This window comes from Caretta caretta, chromosome 2 (assembly GCF_965140235.1).
Source record: "Caretta caretta isolate rCarCar2 chromosome 2, rCarCar1.hap1, whole genome shotgun sequence".
Classification (NCBI taxonomy): Eukaryota; Metazoa; Chordata; order Testudines; family Cheloniidae; genus Caretta; species Caretta caretta.
In genome coordinates, this window is record NC_134207.1 from 178,716,220 (window position 1) to 178,736,638 (window position 20,419).

General features: G+C 42.9%; 1 protein-coding gene across 8 annotated transcripts in view; it reads left to right on the forward strand.

Annotated features, from left to right (window-relative positions):
• Positions 1-20,419, forward strand: part of VPS41 (VPS41 subunit of HOPS complex) — a 176,571-nt gene that overhangs the window by 108,672 nt on the left and 47,480 nt on the right. For all 8 annotated transcript variants that reach the window (XM_048839148.2, XM_048839147.2, XM_048839149.2 and 5 more), the window contains 4 exons: positions 6,592-6,707; positions 12,545-12,601; positions 17,029-17,090; positions 18,082-18,163. In XM_048839148.2, the coding sequence (XP_048695105.1) occupies positions 6,592-6,707; positions 12,545-12,601; positions 17,029-17,090; positions 18,082-18,163 (317 nt within the window). The remainder of the gene's footprint in view (positions 1-6,591; positions 6,708-12,544; positions 12,602-17,028; positions 17,091-18,081; positions 18,164-20,419) is intronic.

Sequence of the window (20,419 nt, forward strand, 5' to 3'; positions counted from 1 at the left end):
GTCTCTGGCACAGAGTGGCACAGCACTACTGTGGCTGTCAGAGTACTCTGGATATGACTTGGAGTCCAAGGTTACCTTGTATGCACCACTTTTCCATGACAGGAAGCCTCATCAGTCATCGCCACCAGCAGGAAGAGCTTGGTACCTATCTGATTGGAAGATGTTCCAGAGACCTGTACCCATGGAACAGTTATGGCTGGGGTCCTGTGCCACCCCACTGACTTTTTGGAATCCCTGTGGTATATCTCCCATTTCAAAATCTTCTACTGTTCTTCCTGCTGCAAAGTCACCTCGTAGGTCCTGAGCCATTATGAAGACAATCAGGCTCCTATCTCTGCATTCCTCCCACCGACAGGGGGCGGATCAGTGTTTTCTGACCTTATAACCATGAGACCCTTAAGGGGTTTGGTCAGGCTTTACATCTCTAATAGCAGATCCCACTTGTCTCTGGGACTTCATTTTGGTATTGGCAATGCTAATGGGTCTGCCTTTTGAGCTAATGGCCATCACTTCTTTGTTACATCTGTCTATGATGGTAGATGGTAATGGTGGCCATTACCTCCATGGGGAGGGTGACAGAGTTACATGCCCTGGTTGCTGACCCTCCATACATGTTTTTTTGTAGGGACAAAGTATATTTATGTCCTCATTCAAAGTCCTTCACTGAGTAGTTTGGAAGTTCCACTTTAATCAAGCCGTATACTAACCATCCTTTTTTCCTAAGCCATGTTCTCATAAGAATGAAGAGAGGCTTCATACCTTGGATATCAGAAGGGCATTAGTGTTTTACTTGAACAGAGCTAGATCTTTTAGAAGATCTAACCAGCTGTTTGTTTCAGTTATAGAGGGGATGGAAGGCCTCCCAGTTTCTATGCAGAGGATATAATGGTGGATTTCATCCTGCATAAGTTTGTGCTACGACATGGCCATAGTACATCCAACAAGCAGGTTTATAGCTCACTCCACAGGATCCCTAACAGCTTCTGTGGCTTTTCTGGCTCGGGTACCTCTAAGAGACATTTGTAAAGCTGCAACGTGGTCATTGGTGCATACTTTTACAAAGCACTATGCTATAGCCTTGCAATCCAGAAACCATGTCAAATTTGGTTGAATAGTTCTTCAGTTGTTGTTCAGCTAGACTCCCAAACCTTCCTCTAGTCTTAAATGCTTGTGAGTCACCTGAAGTGGAATGGACACATGCATTCACTCAAAGAAGAAAAAACGGTTGCTAACCTGTTGTGTAACTGTTGTTCTTTGAGATATTTTGCACATGTCCATGCCTCAGCCCACTCTCCTTCCCTTCTATCTAGGAGTCTATCTAGTCAAAAGGAACTGAGAGGGACCAGGGGCAGCTCTGTTCTTTATACCATCAGCTGGCAATGTGAGCATGTGAAGGCGCATGCACTGTCTGGACTAAGGAAAAAACAGCTCCGGCTCTGGTGCACTGCGTGCACGCACACCTGAAGAGCAGTGGACATGTGCAATGCATCTCAAAGAACAATAGTTACAGGACAGGATAGTAACCGTTTTTGTGATAATTTCAAATTTAATTTTAAATAAGTTTATTTAAAAATGCATTTAACTTAAATAATATATTATTTAAATATATGATTTATATTATTTTTGAAAACAGTGTAGGTTTTTATCCATCGTGTTATCTGCACGTCACTTCTGTGAGGTAGGGAAGTGCTGTTATCCGCATATTACATATGGGAAACTGAGGCACAGAGACACTAAGGGCCAGCTATTTAAAGTTATTCAGGCATCTAAATGCACCGAATTTCAGTGGGAGTTAAATGGCTAGGCCCTTCTGAAAATCCTAGGGCGAGCCTATCTGTATCTCCAGGCACCTAAATAACTTTAAAAATCTCATCCTAGGTGACTTGCCCAAAGTCATATATGAGATCTGTGGTGGAGTAGGAAATTGAACCTGGGTTTCCCAAGTCTTAGGGTATGTCTACACTAACCGCCGGATCGGATTGGGCAGCGATCGATCCAGCGGGGGTCGATTTATCGTGTCTCATCTAGACACGATAAATCGACCCCCAAGCACTCTCCTGTCGACTCCTGTACTCCACTGCTGTGAGAGGTGCAGGCAGAGTTGACGGGGGAGCGGCAGCAATCGACTCACTGTGAAGACACCACGGTAAGTCGATCTAAGTATGTCAATTTCAGCTACGTTATTCTCGTAGCTGAAGTTGCGTAATTTAGATCGATTTCCCCCTCCTCCCCCCAAGTGTAAACCAGGGCTTAAAATAGCATCCTAACCATTGGGCTATCTTCTTCTGATTAAAAGAATTAGCACTGTACAAAAACAATGCAGAATACTTTAAGGGTATTAAAAACTGACTGACAGATCTCAAAAAAGTAATTATTGAGGTGGAATCATCATTCAGTTGGGTTGTTTATCATGAGATTCTGTTGCCATGTGTTCTTGGCCCAGTGCTAACCAATATTTTTATCAGTGATCCAGAAGAAAATATATGATCTTTACTGGCAATGTTTGAAGATGACATACAGATTGGTGAAATGGTAAATAATAAATACAGGTAGATTATGCAGAATGATGTGGATCACTTGTGCTCATTTAAACATGTGTTTTAAGGTCAAAATCACAACAGGCATCTAGGAAAAAAGAACTTAGGTCTTGTCCCCAGGATGAAGGATATCACCTACAAAGCAGCGCCTCTGATGAGGATGTGGGGGTCATGATGGGTAACCAGCTGAATGTGAGCTCTCAGTGCGATATTGTGGCTAAGAGGACTAAAAGTGATCCTTGGAGAATATGGAGTAGGAGTAGGGAGGTAGCATTACTTGGTATATGGCATTAGTAAGCCCATTCCTGGCATACTGTGCTCAGTTCGTGTCTGCACTTTAAAAAGGATATTTATAAATTGGCGGGGGTTCAGAAAAAGAGCTACAAGGCCTAATAACGGTCTGGAAAACCTGCTTTACAGCATGAGGTTGAAGCGTAATCTTTTTAATTTCTCAAAATGAAGATTGTGATTTGATCACAGACTATAAGAGGGTAGATTTTCAAAGGCACTGGGATCCTAACTTCTGCTGACCTCGCCTGTGCTTTTGAAAATCTACCCCTACGTACCTATACAGAGAGGAGATTTGATAGCAGAAGACTCTTTAGTCCAGCAGACAGAGGAATGACAAGATCCAGTGGTTGGAAGCTGGAGCTAGACAAATTCAGACTAGAAGTAAGGCACAAATTTTTAACAGTGAAGGCAGTTTTATCATTGGAACAACTTACCTAAAGATGTGGTGTATTCTCCATTACCTGAAGTCTTCAAATCAAGATTGGTTGTCTTTCTAAATAGGTATTTTCTAGTTCAAACAAAAGTTATGTGCTTGATGCAGAAACAATTGGGTGAAATTATATAGCCTATGTTATGCAGGAGGATCATAATCAGTGCTTGCTTTGTGCCAGGGCTTGCCAGGGCTGATCATAGAATCATAGAATCATAGAATATAAGGGTTGGAAGGGACCCCAGAAGGTCATCTAGTCCAACCCCCTGCTCAAAGCAGGACCAATTCCCAGTTAAATCATCCCAGCCAGGGCTTTGTCAAGCCTGACCTTAAAAACCTCTAAGGAAGGAGATTCTACCACCTCCCTAGGTAACGCATTCCAGTGTTTCACCACCCTCATAGTGAAAAAGTTTTTCCTAATATCCAATCTAAACCTCCCCCACTGTAACTTGAGACCATTACTCCTCGTTCTGTCATCTGATACCATTGAGAACAGTCTAGAGCCATCCTCTTTGGAACCCCCTTTCAGGTAGTTGAAAACAGCTATCAAATCCCCCCCTCATTCTTCTCTTCTGCAGGCTAAACAATCCCAGCTCCCTCAGCCTCTCCTCATAACTCATGTGTTCCAGACCCCTAATCATTTTTGTTGCCCTTCGCTGGACTCTCTCCAATTTATCCACATCCTTCTTGAAGTGTGGGGCCCAAAACTGGACACAGTACTCCAGATGAGGCCTCACCAATGTCGAATAGAGGGGAACGATCACGTCCCTCGATCTGCTCGCTATGCCCCTACTTATACATCCCAAAATGCCATTGGCCTTCTTGGCAACAAGGGCACACTGCTGACTCATATCCAGCTTCTCGTCCACTGTCACCCCTAGGTCCTTTTCCGCAGAACTGCTGCCTAGCCATTCGGTCCCTAGTCTGTAGCTGTGCATTGGGTTCTTCCGTCCTAAGTGCAGGACCCTGCACTTATCCTTATTGAACCTCATCAGATTTCTTTTGGCCCAATCCTCCAATTTGTCTAGGTCCTTCTGTATCCTATCCCTCCCCTCCAGCGTATCTACCACTCCTCCCAGTTTAGTATCATCCGCAAATTCGCTGAGAGTGCAATCCACACCATCCTCCAGATCATTTATGAAGATATTGAACAAAACCGGCCCCAGGACCGACCCTTGGGGCACTCCACTTGATACCGGCTGCCAACTAGACATGGAGCCATTGATCACTACCCGTTGAGCCCGACAATCTAGCCAGCTTTCTACCCACCTTGTAATGCATTCATCCAGCCCATACTTCCTTAACTTGCTGACAAGAATACTGTGGGAGACCGTGTCAAAAGCTTTGCTAAAGTCAAGAAACAATACATCCATTGCTTTCCCTTCATCCACAGAACCAGTAATCTCATCATAGAAGGCGATTAGATTAGTCAGGCATGACCTTCCCTTGGTGAATCCATGCTGGCTGTTCCTGATCACTTTCCTCTCATGCAAGTGCTTCAGGATTGATTCTTTGAGGACCTGCTCCATGATTTTTCCAGGGACTGAAGTGAGGCTGACTGGCCTGTAGTTCCCAGGATCCTCCTTCTTCCCTTTTTTTAAAGATTGGCACTACATTAGCCTTTTTCCAGTCATCCGGGACTTCCCCGGTTCGCCACGAGTTTTCAAAGATAATGGCCAATGGCTCTGCAATCACAGCCGCCAGTTCCTTCAGCACTCTCGGATGCAACTCGTCCGGCCCCATGGACTTGTGCACGTCCAGCTTTTCTAAAAAGTCCCTAACCACCTCTATCTCCACAGAGGGCTGGCCATCTCTTCCCCATTTTGTGATGCCCAGCGTAGCAGTCTGGGAGCTGACCTTGTTAGTGAAAACAGAGGCAAAAAAAGCATTGAGTACATTAGCTTTTTCCACATCCTCTGTCACTAGTTTGCCTCCCTCATTCAGTAAGGGGCCCACACATTCCTTGGCTTTCTTCTTGTTGCCAACATACCTGAAGAAACCCTTCTTGTTACTCTTGACATCTCTTGCTAGCTGCAGCTCCAGGTGCGATTTGGCCCTCCTGATAACATTCCTACATGCCCTAGCAATATTTTTATACTCTTCCCTGGTCATATGTCCAACCTTCCACTTCTTGTAAGCTTCTTTTTTATGTTTAAGATCCGCTAAGATTTCACCATTAAGCCAAGCTGGTCGCCTGCCATATTTACTATTCTTTCGACTCATCGGGATGGTTTGTCCCTGTAACCTCAACAGGGATTCCTTGAAATACAGCCAGCTCTATGATATGATCCCCGGCATCTCTAGGCTTCCTGCATCGGTTATAAATGTTAAAAAATTGTTCGAGTCCCAGCTCCTCTTTCATTACAAATTAAGTACTGATCATAATGGTCCCTTCTGGAGTCTCAAAGCCGAGTCTGATTTAAACATCTTACCCAGCAGCAAGTATCTCATACAGTCAACTTCAAATCAAATAGGCCTTCCAAACGTGAATGCACATCCATACCCTTAAGTAATTGCAAATGCAGTATACCCTCTGCCAGACTTCAAACCATTGTGTTCCCATCAAGAGAATTGGGGTTGCTTTATACCTATGCCCAAACACAAAGCTGGTCCACACTATCGTGCTCCACTTTTCAATTAACATTCTGATTCATCTACCATGTATGAACTTTCTGATGGTTTAGAATATACTGAGTACAGTAAATTGTTTTGTGGGTGTGTGTATATATATAGATAGATAGCGTTAGGGCAGATTTCATCCCTGTGTCTACAAAATATTGAGAAGATTTTTTTTTCGGGCTTTGGGGAAAGAAATGCACTTTTGAGCAGTCGTCTTCTATGCAAGATTTTACCTTTTTGAGTGAATTTTTACTTCAAGCTTAATCAAACTAAGGGTTTAAATGATTGGTGAATGCCTATAAATTACCGCATTGCAAATGCATTGCTGTAATGATGTACCAAGTCCCCCGGGGTTATGACATCTATCACTTATGCTTTTGATGGCCTTGACTTGGATGGGGAAGGTGGGTTTATTGCAGACTTAGTAGTATAATAGTCCTCTGACAGTATAACTGTGTGTTCTAAACCAACATAAAGTTTATACATAAAGGATGAATCAGAATTTTCAATAAGCTGTGGTGAGTTTTGAAAGCTGTTTTGCTTTTTAAACCAGTTTTAATTTATTGGAGCATACAGCACCTAAAGTCATCATATTCTGCAGAAGCGGCTTGCTGTCTTGGTTGCATCTCTATTTATTTTTTTCTCCCAAAGATGAACTAAAATGCAAGGCTTTTCTTTAGGAAAATAAAATAATAAAATGTCATGTGTTTGCAGAGCATTCTGAGGGTGAATCGCTGTTTTACATTATTAGTCCAAGAGATATTGTTGTGGCTAAAGAGCGGGACCAAGATGACCACATTGACTGGCTTCTTGAAAAGAAGAAATATGAAGTAATTTTTATCACTTTATCTTTAATTTCTTATGTTTGAAAGTGGTGTTCTCCATAGTAATGTTGCCATCCCATGTGAATGATTAGGCCTTATTTTAAGCTTGGTTCCTGATCCTGTAATCACATAAGCATATGTGTAGCTTTACTCACACATGCAGTCCCATTGCGTAAATCTTTGCAAGACTGGAGCTTAAATGTGTAGTTTATGGAAAGGGTGTGTCTGTGTCTGATTCGGAATGTTTTAGATGTCACTAAAATTAGTAATGCTATTTGACTTTGAAGAAGTGAACTGGGAATCAGATATTTTTTGGGTCCATACAAACTGATTAAGGAAAAGAGGTTCACTTTAGGTGCATCAGAAGTCACCATTCTGAGACATTAGATATTGAAAGAGGTAACACACAGATGTAGTTTCTTTTATATGTGGCACAGTTTTTAAAGTATTAAATAATTTAGGACCAAATATACAATTTTTGCTGCCTAAAGTAGCCAGACTCTGAAAATTGCTGAACACCAGCAGTGGTAATTGACTACACTAGGAACTAAAGTGCTTAGCTTCTTTGAAAAATCTGGTCATTTATTTAGGTGCCTAAATACTGATTTTAGGCACCTAGTATTGGTTCCACAATTTGCAATGTGTCTTTAAGTGGAACCTTATAGGCAATATTAATGCAATACCAAAGTTTTCTGATTTCCTGTAGTGAAACAGTTAGAGGACTTTGTAGACTGTTTAAAGACATTTGCAAAGGTTAATTTAAATTTACTAATGAGCTGAATGCATGCGTTTTAAAGTCAAATTCAAAACGTCTGGGAAAAAAGAACATAAGTCTCGTCCACGTTCAGCACGTATTTCTGTGGTTAACTAAATTTTGATATCCCCGATGCAGATTATCTTGAAAACATCCATGAGGATTTGTTTCTCCTGAGGAATAAATTCAAAATGGTGAATGCAGTTCTGTAGTTATGCAAAACACTGCAGTGGGTCCCACAAGACTCAAGTACCTTTCAAGTGGTAGCTTGTGTGTCTTGGGGTAAGTCTACACTACGGAATTAGGTCGAATTTATACAAGTCGATTTTTTAGAAAGCGATTTTATACAGTCGATTGAGTGTCCACCAACACTAATGCACTAAGCGCATTAAGTCGGTGGAGTGGATCCACAGTACTGAGGTTAGCGTTGACTTTCGGAGCATTGCACTGTGGGTAGCTATCCCACAGTTCCCTCAGTCTCCGCTGCCCATTGGAATTCTGGGTTAAGCTCCAAATGCCTGATGCGGCAAAAACATTGTCGCTGGGTGATTTTGGGTACATGTCGTCAGTTGCCCCTCCGTGAAAGCAACGGCAGATAATCATTTTGTGCCTTTTTTTCGTGCAGGCGCCATACTGCTTTCAGCAGACAGTGCAGTAGGACTGCTAACCGTTGTCATCCACTGCTTCCACTGGCACTCTGCTCTCCTGGTGGTCTTGCAGGGCTGCTGCTGCTGCAACTCTACTCAGCTGCTCTTGTCTTGCCATACCACAGTAAGCGTGCAGCCTGCTCAGCTGTTGTGTCGTGGCAGTAGACGGTGCAGTAGGTCTGCAAAAGTGGTCATCCAACCACCGCTTCCCCTGTAACTCTGCTTTCCTGCAGAAGCCATACCACGACAAGCATGAAGCCCGGTCAGATCACCACTGCAGTTATGAGCATTGTAAACACCTTGCGCATTATCATGCAATATATGCAGAACCAGAACCTGCAAAAGCTGGCGAGGAGGCGATGGCAGCGCGGTGAAGAGAGTGATGAGGACATGGACACAGACTTCTTTCAAAGCATGGGCCCCTGCAATTTGGACATCCTGGTGGCAATGGGGCAGGCTTATGCCATGGAACGCTGATTCTGGGCCCATGAAACAAGCACAGACCTGTGGGACCGCATAGTGTTGTAGGTCTGGGATGATTCCCAGTAGCTGTGAAACTTTCGCACGCATAAGGACACTTTCATGGAACTTTATGACTTGTTTTCCCCTGCCCTTTTCCCCTGCCCTGAAGCGCAAGAATACCAAGATGAGAGCAGCCCTCACAGTTCAGAAGCAAGTGGCGATAGCCCTCTGGAAGCTTGCAATGCCAGACAGCTACTGGTCAGTCAGGGATCAATTTGGAGTGGGCTGCTGTGATCCAAGTAGCCAACGCAATCTCTGAGCTGCTGCTGTCAAGGGCAGTGGCTCTGGGAAATGTGCAGGTCATAGTGGATGGCTTTGCTGCGATGGGATTCCTTAACTGTGGTGGGGCGATAGACGGAACGCATATCCCTATCTTGGGACCAGACCACCAAGGCAGCCAGTACATAAAGGGGTACTTTTCAATGGTGCTGTAAGCACTGGTGGATCACAAGGGATGTTTCACCGACATCAACGTGGGATGGCCAGGAAAGATACATGACACTTGCATCTTCAAGAACTCTTGTCTATATGAACAGCTGCAGCAAGGGACTTACTTTCCAGACCAGAAAATAACTGTTGGGGATGTTGAAATGCCGATAGTTATCCTTGGGGACCCAGCCTACCCCTGAATGCCATGGCTCATGAAGCCATACACAGGCACCCTGGACAGTAGTAAGGAGCTGTTCAACTATAGGCTGAGCAAGTGCAGAATGGTGGTAGAATGTGCCTTTTGACGTTTAAAAGCTCACTGGCGCAGTTTACTGACTCGGTTAGACCTCAGCAAAACCAATATTCCCATTGTTATTACTGCTTGCTGTGTGCTCCACAATATCTGTGAGAGTAAGGAGGAGACGTTTATGGTGGGGTGAGAAGTTAAGGCAAGTGGCCTGGCAGGTGATTACGCACAGCCAGACACCAGGGTGGTTAGAAGAGTACAGCAGGGCGCGCTGCGCATCAGAGAAGCTTTGAAAACCAGTTTCATGGCTGACCAGGCTACGGTGACAGTTTTGTTTGTTTCTCCTTGATGAAAACCCGCCCCCTTGGTTCACTCTACTTCCCTGTAAGCCAACCGCCCTCCCTTCACCCCTTTGATCACCGCTTGCAGAGGCAATGAAGTCATTGTTGTTTCAAATTCATGCATTCTTTGTTAATTCGTCACACAAATGGGATAACTGCCAAGGTAGCCCGGGAGGGGTGGGAGAGGAGGGAAGCACCAGGTGGGGTGGGGGAGGAGGGAAGGACAAGGCCACACATCATTTCAAAACTTATTGAATGCCAGCCTTCTGTTGCTTGGGCAGTCCTCTGAGTTGGAGTGGTTGGGTGCCCGGAGGGCTCTTTCCGCGCCCCGCATTCTTGGGCATCTGGTTGAGGAGGCCATGGAACTTGGAGAGGAGGGCGGTTGGTTACACAGGGACTGCAGTAGCGGTCTGTGCCTTTCCTGCACATCAACCATATGCTCCGGAGCATATCAGTTTGATCCTCCAGTAGCCTCAGCATTGCATCCTGCCTCCTATCATCATGCTGCCGCCACCTTTCCTTTTGATCCCGCCACCTGTCCTCTCGCATGTCCCTCCTGTCCTTGCGTTCATTTTGTGCTTTCCTGGACTCTGCCATTGTCTGCCTCCACGCATTCTGCTGGGCTCTTTCAGTGTGGGAGGACTGCATGAGCTCAGACAACATTTAATCACAAGTGCGGTTTTTTTGCCTTCTTATCTGCGCTAGCCTCTGGGATGGAAATGCTAGTGGCAGCGTTGAAACATTTGCAGCTGTGGGAGGGAAAAAAGGGAGAGTAAAATTGAAAAAGACACATTGGCCATTTAAAAGGAGGGGCTGATGTTTTCGGATTAACATACAGCACAAACCCAACTAAACCCCCCACCACACCCAATTCTCTGGGATGATGGCTTCACCCCTCCCCGCACCCCATGGCTAATAGCGGTGATGATTTCTTTTCAGCCACAGGCAAACAGCCCAGCAGGAACGGCCATCTCTGAATGTCCCCTGAATAAAATTCCCTTATTTCAACCAGGTGACCATGAATGATATCACTCTTCTGAGGATAACAGAGAGAGATAAAGAACGGATGTTGCTTGAATACCAGCAAACACCAGGACCACACGCTGCTGTGCTTTCTTATGCAATGATTCCAGACTACATGCTACTGGCCTGCCGTGGTAAAGTGTCCTACCATTGAGGATGTAATAAGGCTGCCCTCCCCAGAAACCTTTTGCAAAGGCTTTGGGAGTACCTCCAGGACAGCTTCATTGAGATGTCCCTGGAGGATTTTCGCTCCATCCCCATACACGTTAACAGACTTTTCCAGTAGCTGTACTGGCCGCGAATGCATCCCAAGTCTTCGGGGCAAATTAATCATTAAACACGCGTGCTTTTAAACTGTGTATTATATTTACGAAGGTACACTCACCAGAGGTGCCTACTCTGCCTTTAAGGTCCGGGAGCCCAGGTTGGGAGGGTACTGTCTCCAGGGTGATAAACAGTTCCTGGCTGTCAGGGAGAACGGTTTCTCTGCTTGCCTGGTGTGCGCTATCTTCAACCTCCCCCTCCTCTTTATCTTCCTCCTCCCCAAAATCCTCATCCCTGTTGCATGAGATTCCCTTGCAGGAGTCCACGTACAGATGTGGGGTAGTTGTTTCTCCTTGATGAAAACCTGCCCCATTGGTTCACTCTACTAGAATTGCATGCAGCTCATCATAGAAGTGGCACATCTGGGGCTCTGACCCTAAGCAGGTGTTTGCCTCTTGGGTTTTTTGGTAGGCTTGCCTGAGCTCCTTAAGTTTCACACGGCACTGCTGCGGGTCCTTGTGATAGCCTCTGTCCTTCATGTCCTTGGAGATTTTTTCAAATATTTTGGCATTTCATCTTTTGGAACAGAGTTCTGATAGCACAGATTCGTCTCCCCATTCAGCGATCAGATCCAGTACCTTCTTTCGGTCCATGCTGGAGCTCTTTTGCGATTCTGGGACTCCATGGTCACCTTTGCTGATGAGATCTGCATAGTCACCTGTGCTGATCAGCTTGCCACACTGGCCAAACAGGAAATGAAATTCAAAAGTTTGCGGGGCTTTTCCTGTCTGCCTGGCTGGTGCATCTTAGCTGAGAGTGCTGTCCAGAGCAGTCACAATGGAGCACTCTGGGATAGCTCCCGGAGGCCAGTACCATCAAATTGCGTCCACACTAACCCAAATTCGACCCGCCGATGTCGATTTCAGTGCTAATCTCGTTGGGGAGGAGTACAGAAATCGATTTTAAGAGCCCATTAAGTCGACAAAAATGGCTTTGTTCTGTGGACGGGTGCAGGGTTAAATCGATTTAATGCTGCTAAATTCGACCTAAACTTGTAGTGTAGACTAGGGCTTGGTGAAAGCCCTCTGAGGCTAATAACCAGTGACTGGCTCGTGTTGTAATCTAAATTAAGCTTTCACTTTTTTCATTTTGCTTTTAAAAAGCCATGTCTGTTTCTGCACATTTGAATTAAAGGAAGAACTACGAATTAAACTTAATGAAAAAACCATTCTGACTGGAGAAGGTATTTTGGTTGAGTATAATAAAGAAAATTATATCTTTTCTCAAACAGATTTTTCATATAGGTTTTGCTAGTGGATTTTTGTTTGAACATTAACCAGTGGTATTGCATTATATATTGTCATAGTGCTGAAATTTGATCCCAATATACTAATGTGGAGTGAACCCAGATGGAAACAAAAGCAGTTTTCTTTTTGGTTGACTGCTTTTGTTTGAGTATGAATTCTAAGCTGTTCATCCAACCATGGCATTAAAAATTCTAGTGCGTCAAACACAAGGCACAATAAAAAGGGTTTGATATATGCACTTCTAGAGCTTTCTATGTAGAAGTTTTGTATATCTGGCTTGTATGTCACTTTTCTATCGTATGAATATAGGAGGCTTTGATGGCAGCTGAGATCAGTCAGAAGACCATAAAAAAACATAGGATTTTGGTAAGTTTAAAAACTACAAAATAAAACAAAAAATTTTTTTTTGCTCTTTAAAACACTGCATGGTGTTTTATATTCCTCATAGGAATGTTGGTTATTATATTCATCTGGCCACATTATTCCAGACAATAGTTATACACTTTCCAACCAGCGTTCAGATTCCTGAGGTCAGTCCCAAAGCACAGAATGAAAAGGAGTACTTGTGGCACCTTAGAGACTAACCAATTTATTTGAGCATAAGCTTTCGTCAGCTACAGCTCACTTCATCGGATGCATACTGTGGAAAGTATAGAAGATCTTTTTATACGCACAAAGCATGAAAAAATAGGTGTTTACCACTACAAAAGGTTTTCTCTTCCCCCACCCCACTCTCCTGCTGGCAATAGCTTATCTAAAGTGATCACTCTCCTTACAATGTGTATGATAATCAAGTTGGGCCATTTCCAGCACAAATCCAGCTTGTGGGGCAAGTGATGCTGCTTTTCCACAATTTCAGCCCGTGCACATCGGCGGAAGCACTACTGGACTTCTACATAGAGTGCTTCCGCCGACGTGCGCGGGCTGAAATTGTGGAAAAGCAGCATCACTTGCCCCACAACCTCAGCCGTGCAGAACACAATGCCATCCACAGCCTCAGAAACAACTCTGACATCATAATCAAAAAGGCTGACAAAGGAGGTGCTGTTGTCATCATGAATAGGTCGGAATATGAAGAAGGGGCTGTTCGGCAGCTCTCCAACACCACTTTCTACAAGCCATTACCCTCTGATCCCACTGAGAGTTACCAAAAGAAACTACAGCATTTGCTCAAGAAACTCCCTTAAAAGCACAAGATCAAATCTGCACAGACACACCCCTGGAACCCCGACCTGGGATATTTTATCTACTACCCAAGATCCATAAACCTGGAAATCCTGGGCAGCCTGGCAGCAGGATTGTCTGGCTATGTAGACTCCCTCCTCAGGCCCTACGCTACCAGCACTCCCAGCTACCTTCGAGACACCACTGACTTCCTGAGGAAACTACAATCCATCGGTTATCTTCCTGAGAACACCACCCTGGCCACTATGGATGTAGAAGTCCTCTACACCAACATTCCACACAAAGATGGACTACAAGCCGTCAAGAACACTATCCCCGATAATGTCATGGCTAACCTGGTGGCTGAACTTTGTGACTTTGTCCTTACCCATAACTATTTTACATTTGGGGACAATGTATACCTTCAGATCAGCGGCACTGCTATGGGTACCCGCATGGCCCCACAGTATGCCAACATTTTTATGGCTGACTTAGAACAACACTTCCTCAGCTCTCGTCCCCTAATGCCCCTACTCTACTTGCGCTATATTGATGACATCTTCATCATCTGGACTCATGGAAAAGAAGCCCTTGAGGAATTCCACCATGATTTCAACAATTTCCATCCCACCATCAACCTCAGCCTGGTCCAGTCCACACAAGAGATCCACTTCCTGGACACTTCAATGCTAATAAGCGATGGTCACATAAACACAACCCTATACCGGAAACCTACTGACCGCTATTCCTACCTACATGTCTCCAGCTTTCACCCTGCCCACACCACACAATCCATCGTCTACAGCCAAGCTCTGTGATACAACCGCATTTGCTCCAACCCCTCAGACAGAGACAAACACCTACAAGATCTCTATCAAGCATTCTTACAACTACAATACCCACCTGCGGAAGTGAAGAAACAGATTGATAGAGCCAGAAGAGTTCCCAGAAGTCACCTACTACAGGACAGGCCTAACAAAGAAAATAACAGAACGCCATTAGCCGTCACCTTCAGCCCCCAACTAAAACCCCTCCAACGCATTATTAAGGATCTACAACCTATCCTGAAGGATGACCCAACACTCTCACAAATCTTGGGAGACAGTCCAGTCCTTGCCTACAGACAGCCCCCCAACCTGAAGCAAATACTCACCAGCAACCACATACCACACAACAGAACCACTAACCCAGGAACCTATCCTTGCAACAAAGCCCGTTGCCAACTGTGCCCACATATCGATTCAGGGGACACCATCACAGGGCCTAATAACGTCAGCCACACTATCAGAGGCTCGTTCACCTGCACATCCACCAATGTGATATATGCCATCATGTGCCAGCAATGCCCCTCTGCCATGTACATTGGTCAAACTGGACAGTCTCTATGTAAAAGAATAAATGGACACAAATCAGATGTCAAGAATTATAACATTCATAAACCAGTCGGAGAACACTTCAATCTCTCTGGTCACGTGATTACAGACATGAAAGTTGCGATATTACAACAAAAAAACTTCAAAACGAGACTCCAGCGAGAGACTGTTGAATTGGAATTCACTTGCAAATTGGATACAATTAACTTAGGCTTGAATAGAGACTGGGAGTGGCTAAGTCATTATGCAAGGTAACCTATTTCCCCTTGTTTTTTCCTACTCCCCCGCCCCCCCAAGACGTTCTTGTTAAAGCCTGGATTTGTGCTGGAAATGGCCCACCTTGATTATCATACACATTGTAAGGAGAGTGATCACTTTAGATAAGCTGTTACCAGCAGGAGAGTGGGGTGGGGGGAGAGAAAACCTTTTGTAGTGGTAAACACCCATTTTTTCATGCTTTGTGTGTATAAAAAGATCTTCTATACTTTCCACAGTATGCATCCGATGAAGTGAGCTGTAGCTGATGAAAGCTTATGCTCAAATAAATTGGTTAGTGTCTAAGGTGCACCAAGTACTCCTTTTTTTTTTTTTAATTGACTTTGATATTGAGTTGATGGCTTACCTTTTAAAGCTGAAATGTGGTATTTAAAGAATAAGCACAAAGCATTGATTGAGATTTTTAATTCATAGTTAAATTTCAAGTGTACCCTGAAATTTACAAATAAATTCATTTTAGAAATAGGCTGAAAGTGTTTTACTGGTCCCAGTCTGAGTGTAAAAGTCTGTTTTCCTCTTTAAGAGCTGATGGTATCACAAGAATGTAACAGTTCAGTTCCTTGCATGCTTTAGTTGCCTGTGCCCTTTCAGAAGAAATATAGAAACCGGAAAGCAGGTCCTGGCCGGAAAGTAAAAGGGGAAATGCTCTACTAATATATGGCTTGTAAAATGTGTTCAGTTAGGATGAAATCCAATTAATGCACATACAGCCACAGTTATTAGCTTGTTGGGCCTGATCCAAATCCCACTGAAATTAATGGAAGAATTCCAGTTGACTTCACTGGGCTTTGGATCAGGCCCACAGCCAGTAAAGTCCACAGGGATTAAGTGGCAAAATATAGCCAACATATACATTTAAACATGGGACAGGGTCATGTAACAGTAAGCTCCTCCCAAGGATTCTATAGGTTGTCAGAATGGCTACACCCCTTACCAGTACCACTTACACAGGATGCTAGGGCCACCTGATCTGCATAAGTACAAATCCAGTCCCCATACTCTCTCCCATACTGGCCTCTACTTACCACTCCAATCTAAGCACGACTATAGTAGAATCCCTTACATAGTTCCTTCACTAGTTAGGACCCTCAGCCCCTTTCCGTGCTATTGCTTGATGTAAGTTGTTCAGTGAGCCTTGTGTGTAGTCCCATCAGCTTCACCTGTGTAAAGCTATGATGATATCATCTCTGAGCATTGATGTGATCACATCAGATAATAAATGGATGCTTTTTTTTAATGGCTGAAGTATCAAGTAGTGTCTTAGTTGAGGCACAGCAGATAATTTACAGCTGAGTAATGGGATAAACTCTTGAGACAGGATTTATTATGTAAATGCAAACAGACCTCTAAAGTAGCTTGAATAGCACTGTGATTTAGTGCTTTTCATATAATAAAGCCTGTAACCTAGTTTCCTTTCCCTACTTCTGTGCAATAAAATGAGTAGCTTGTTAAATTATCAGTAATTCCTCTACTTTATGAAGCATTGCTTGGAGTTATGTTCTTGGCAGATGCGCTGCTTTTTTTCTTCCCCCACACACCAAATCTATCTTTTTGTTGATGCAGAAAGTGTCCTGTGTCAGGGTCAACATTTTATAATCCTTGATCTAAGTGACTCGAATGTTGAATGTCTAGATACACATTTTGAGCCCCACTCAAGACTTGGGAAGTAGTATATTCTGCTAAGTATCAGAGAAGTCATGAGAAATTATTTAAAAGAGTGTCATATGCTCAAGAGATGAGATTTTAAAGTGAGTATTTCAGTGTGATTTATGCACAGGTGCTTATTTCTAAGTGGGAACGGGGCTTAGGAGGCGTTATCTCTGAGAAATAAGCACTGATGATTGACCTAACAAGCCACTGAATGTGAACAGAGCTGAAAGGTTTATTACAGCAGTTAAACACTTGATTCTTCAAGAATGTTTGACTTTGGAACTTTTATTGCTAGTTTGTCACATTTTTACATTTTTCCCTTTATTTTAGGACATAGGCTTAGCTTATATAAATCATCTAGTGGAGAAAGGAGAGTATGACTTGGCTGCCAGGTAATATATTTAGGAATGTCTTTGCTGTGCGTATGATTATGTATAATGCATGTGTGAAATAGATATAGGAATCCAGTGATATTTGTTTTACCCTTGTCCTTTAATTTATAAAGATAGAAACAACTGCAAGTTTGCTACTTTGATTTGTTATCTTTCCAGTCACATAAATCATTTTAGTGGTTAGAAACATACTACACATATTTTAGGATTTAATTCTTCTAGACCACATTATATCCTTGCTATTTAAACTGTCATTTGAATCCACTTGATTTGTATCTTAGACTTATCAGTGTTCAGTATTGTTACATGCTCAGAAAATAATTCACAATAATAATTATACTTTACACTTCATTTAGACTAAAAATTTCAAATCTGTCTACATGAAGTGAGGTGCCTAAATCCATATTTAAGCACTTAAAGAATTCTGGTTTTTAGAATTGCTGAACACCAGAAAACTCCATTGAAATGAATGGAAGCTGCAGTTGCTCAGAATCTCTACTAACTGAGAACTTGCCTATATATGGGGCTGATAAAGATAGCAATCTGTGTTGCTGATGACGTTTCCTTCATGCTAATGGGTGACCGCAAGCAGCAGATTTGTTACCTGTATTGATACCATCCAAATAATGGAATACAGTGGTAGAATAATCTTGAGTTTTTTTGATTATGTGGGGAATAAAGTTCGGGTCCTGGATCAGCAGTGGTTGGAACCAGAGCTGGGATGGCACATTTTGCTGCTGGAAAAGAGGATGTGAATACCACACCTGTTACGCTAGTGACCCTTTCTAGATGCCGAAGGAATTGTGTTGATATGCTCTGAAGAAAGCTGTGTCCAGAACACCTTGTTTGAACAATGACTGCTAAAACACAGGGCTTGAAAGGTGCCTTGTTTGGAGGGTGGAGGGAGTAGAGGGAACATAGCCAACACACGCATGTTTTTGTTCATCCATACATATAAATTTATTTGTAATTGCTGTCATTTTTCCCTCAGAAAATGTCAGAAAATACTTGGAAAAAACACAGAACTCTGGGAATTTGAAGTTTATAAATTTAAAGAAATAGGACAACTTAAGGTAGGTTAGCTCAGATTTCTTAACTGAGGTGTTTGTGTGGTCTGACCCATGTTTTTTTCTTTGGGGGCTGAAGTTGACCAAACATATGTGATATCCATTGAGCTAAAATTTTATATATGTATCTAATACACAGTGCACCTGAGATGCAGTAGCCTGCTGCAAATTGGTTCTTAAAGTCAAAATGTAATCTATGAACAGCATAGGGTGACTAGACAGCAAGTGTGAAACATCAAGACGGGGTGGGGTAATAGGAGCCTATATAAGAGAGAGACCCAAAAATTGGAACTGTCCCTATAAAATCAGGACATCTGGTAACCCTAGAACAGCAGGACAGCAGTTGCATGGTTCTCATACAGGTTAATACATATATGTGAAGCGGTGTTTGAAGTGTAGCACAGTTGTGTACCCACGAACATATTTTTAACTTTCTGCCCCTTTTGCCCCCCAACCCATCCCCCCTCTCCCCCCTCCCACAGCGGTTTTTTATTTATGGAGAGTGGGATTTTCAAATGTGCCTAAAGTTGGTTTTTCAATTCCAGTTGATTTTCAAACACCCTTAAGGACCTTTTGAAAATCCGGAGTGGAATTCCTTTGCCAGTTTACTATTGCTGGGTTTAATGTCCCCTTCACAAAATTCTGAGCCCCCTCTGTAGAGCAGCATTTTTCCGTAATGGTCACAGCACTAAAGAATAATTAACTTCTAAAGTAACAGATTCCCCCTCTATTGGACACTGAAAACAGTAGGGGGAGGGGAAGCATTCTGTCCCCTCTTCTGTCTTGCCAGTACTAGCATAGCAAACTACTGTAAGAGTATACATTCTCTGTAAGAGTCTCAGTTAATAAATTGCCCACAACATAAGGCTAAAGTGCAGTCACTCCCAAACAAGTAGAAAACATTATGCGCCCTCCCTTTGATAACACATACGCATTTGTTTCTGAATTTTATGTCTTCCTATTCAAGCTCAATGAGCCAAAAAGGACATATTATTAAGACCTCACAGCATGCAGTTCTTTGCTGGTTTTGAGCTGTTTAGTTCTGTTCAAAGAGTGAAGGTGTTTCAACATTACAGTTTTTAGAAATGTATGGCTTTTTTTTGTAGAGTCATACTGGTAAGAGAAACAGCACCGTCTTTATATGAGTTCTTAGTGGTTCAGTGCACACTTTGCCACATTGGAAGATGAAATCTCATGTTTGTCCATCTGTATTTCAATCCGGTAAGGGACCTGAGTGCATGTACAGGTGAAATTGTGGTATGCTGCCGCCCTCCCCCCCCTTTTGGTTTGATTTTTTTAGGGGAGGGAGGACATGAGTGTCTAGAGTGGATGTTTTCTTGTATCCACTTATTTCATCCAGCAGACTGTAAAATATAAAAATATTTGCAGGTTTGCTGCAAAAACCTCTTTGTTAAATTATTGCCTTTCTAAACAGTTGGCTGTTTTCACCCTTCTGAAAGCAGACTGTAGAAAAACATAAGCTGTAATATGTTACATTGTCTGACTTCAAGCTGCAGTTCCAGCATATTCTTTTTTTCATTTCCCATTACAATTGTATATGGTCTTCCTCAGGTTTTTATGTTACCTGACTTCTACGAAAGGTTAATGAAGTCAGGCCAATCCTAACTGGACTGTTTCCTGAAGTGGATTTTGAATTCTCTTGTGTCTCATTGGAATATTTGTCTATTAACTTCAGTCAGGATTTATGTATTGTAATCCATAATCCAATCAATACATGTTGAATAAAATAGCTGATCCAAAATTTAACTATTTCTAATGTATTTTAGGAGGTTATGCTCATGGATTGAGACAAAGGTGCTTTGCAACACTAAATAGGGAATGAAATCATCTTAGAAATATATGTATAGTCTACTTTCATGATATAATTACTAATTTTAAAAAGGGCATCTTTTAAAAATAAAATCCTTCCAGGTATAAGGTGCTGTTTGAAGTATAAGGTTCCGGGATTCCTCAACAATGAAAGGGCTATAGCTATGAACCATGTAGTATTGAAGCCAGGCATTTAGCCACTCAACTTCCAGTGGAGTCCTGGCAAAGCAGCCTTAATGTTTTAGCTGACAATCTGTTTAGCTAACAGCTGATGCTGTTGTCCAGACAATTGATCTGATCACAAGGGGCTTTAAGAATTTTCAGGACTGGACTCGATATGCTGATTGGCTCATTGTGCCTTTTTAGTGATGTCACGACCATATATATTGATTCATGGTTGGGATCACCTCATGCACATGAAATAAGCCTCTA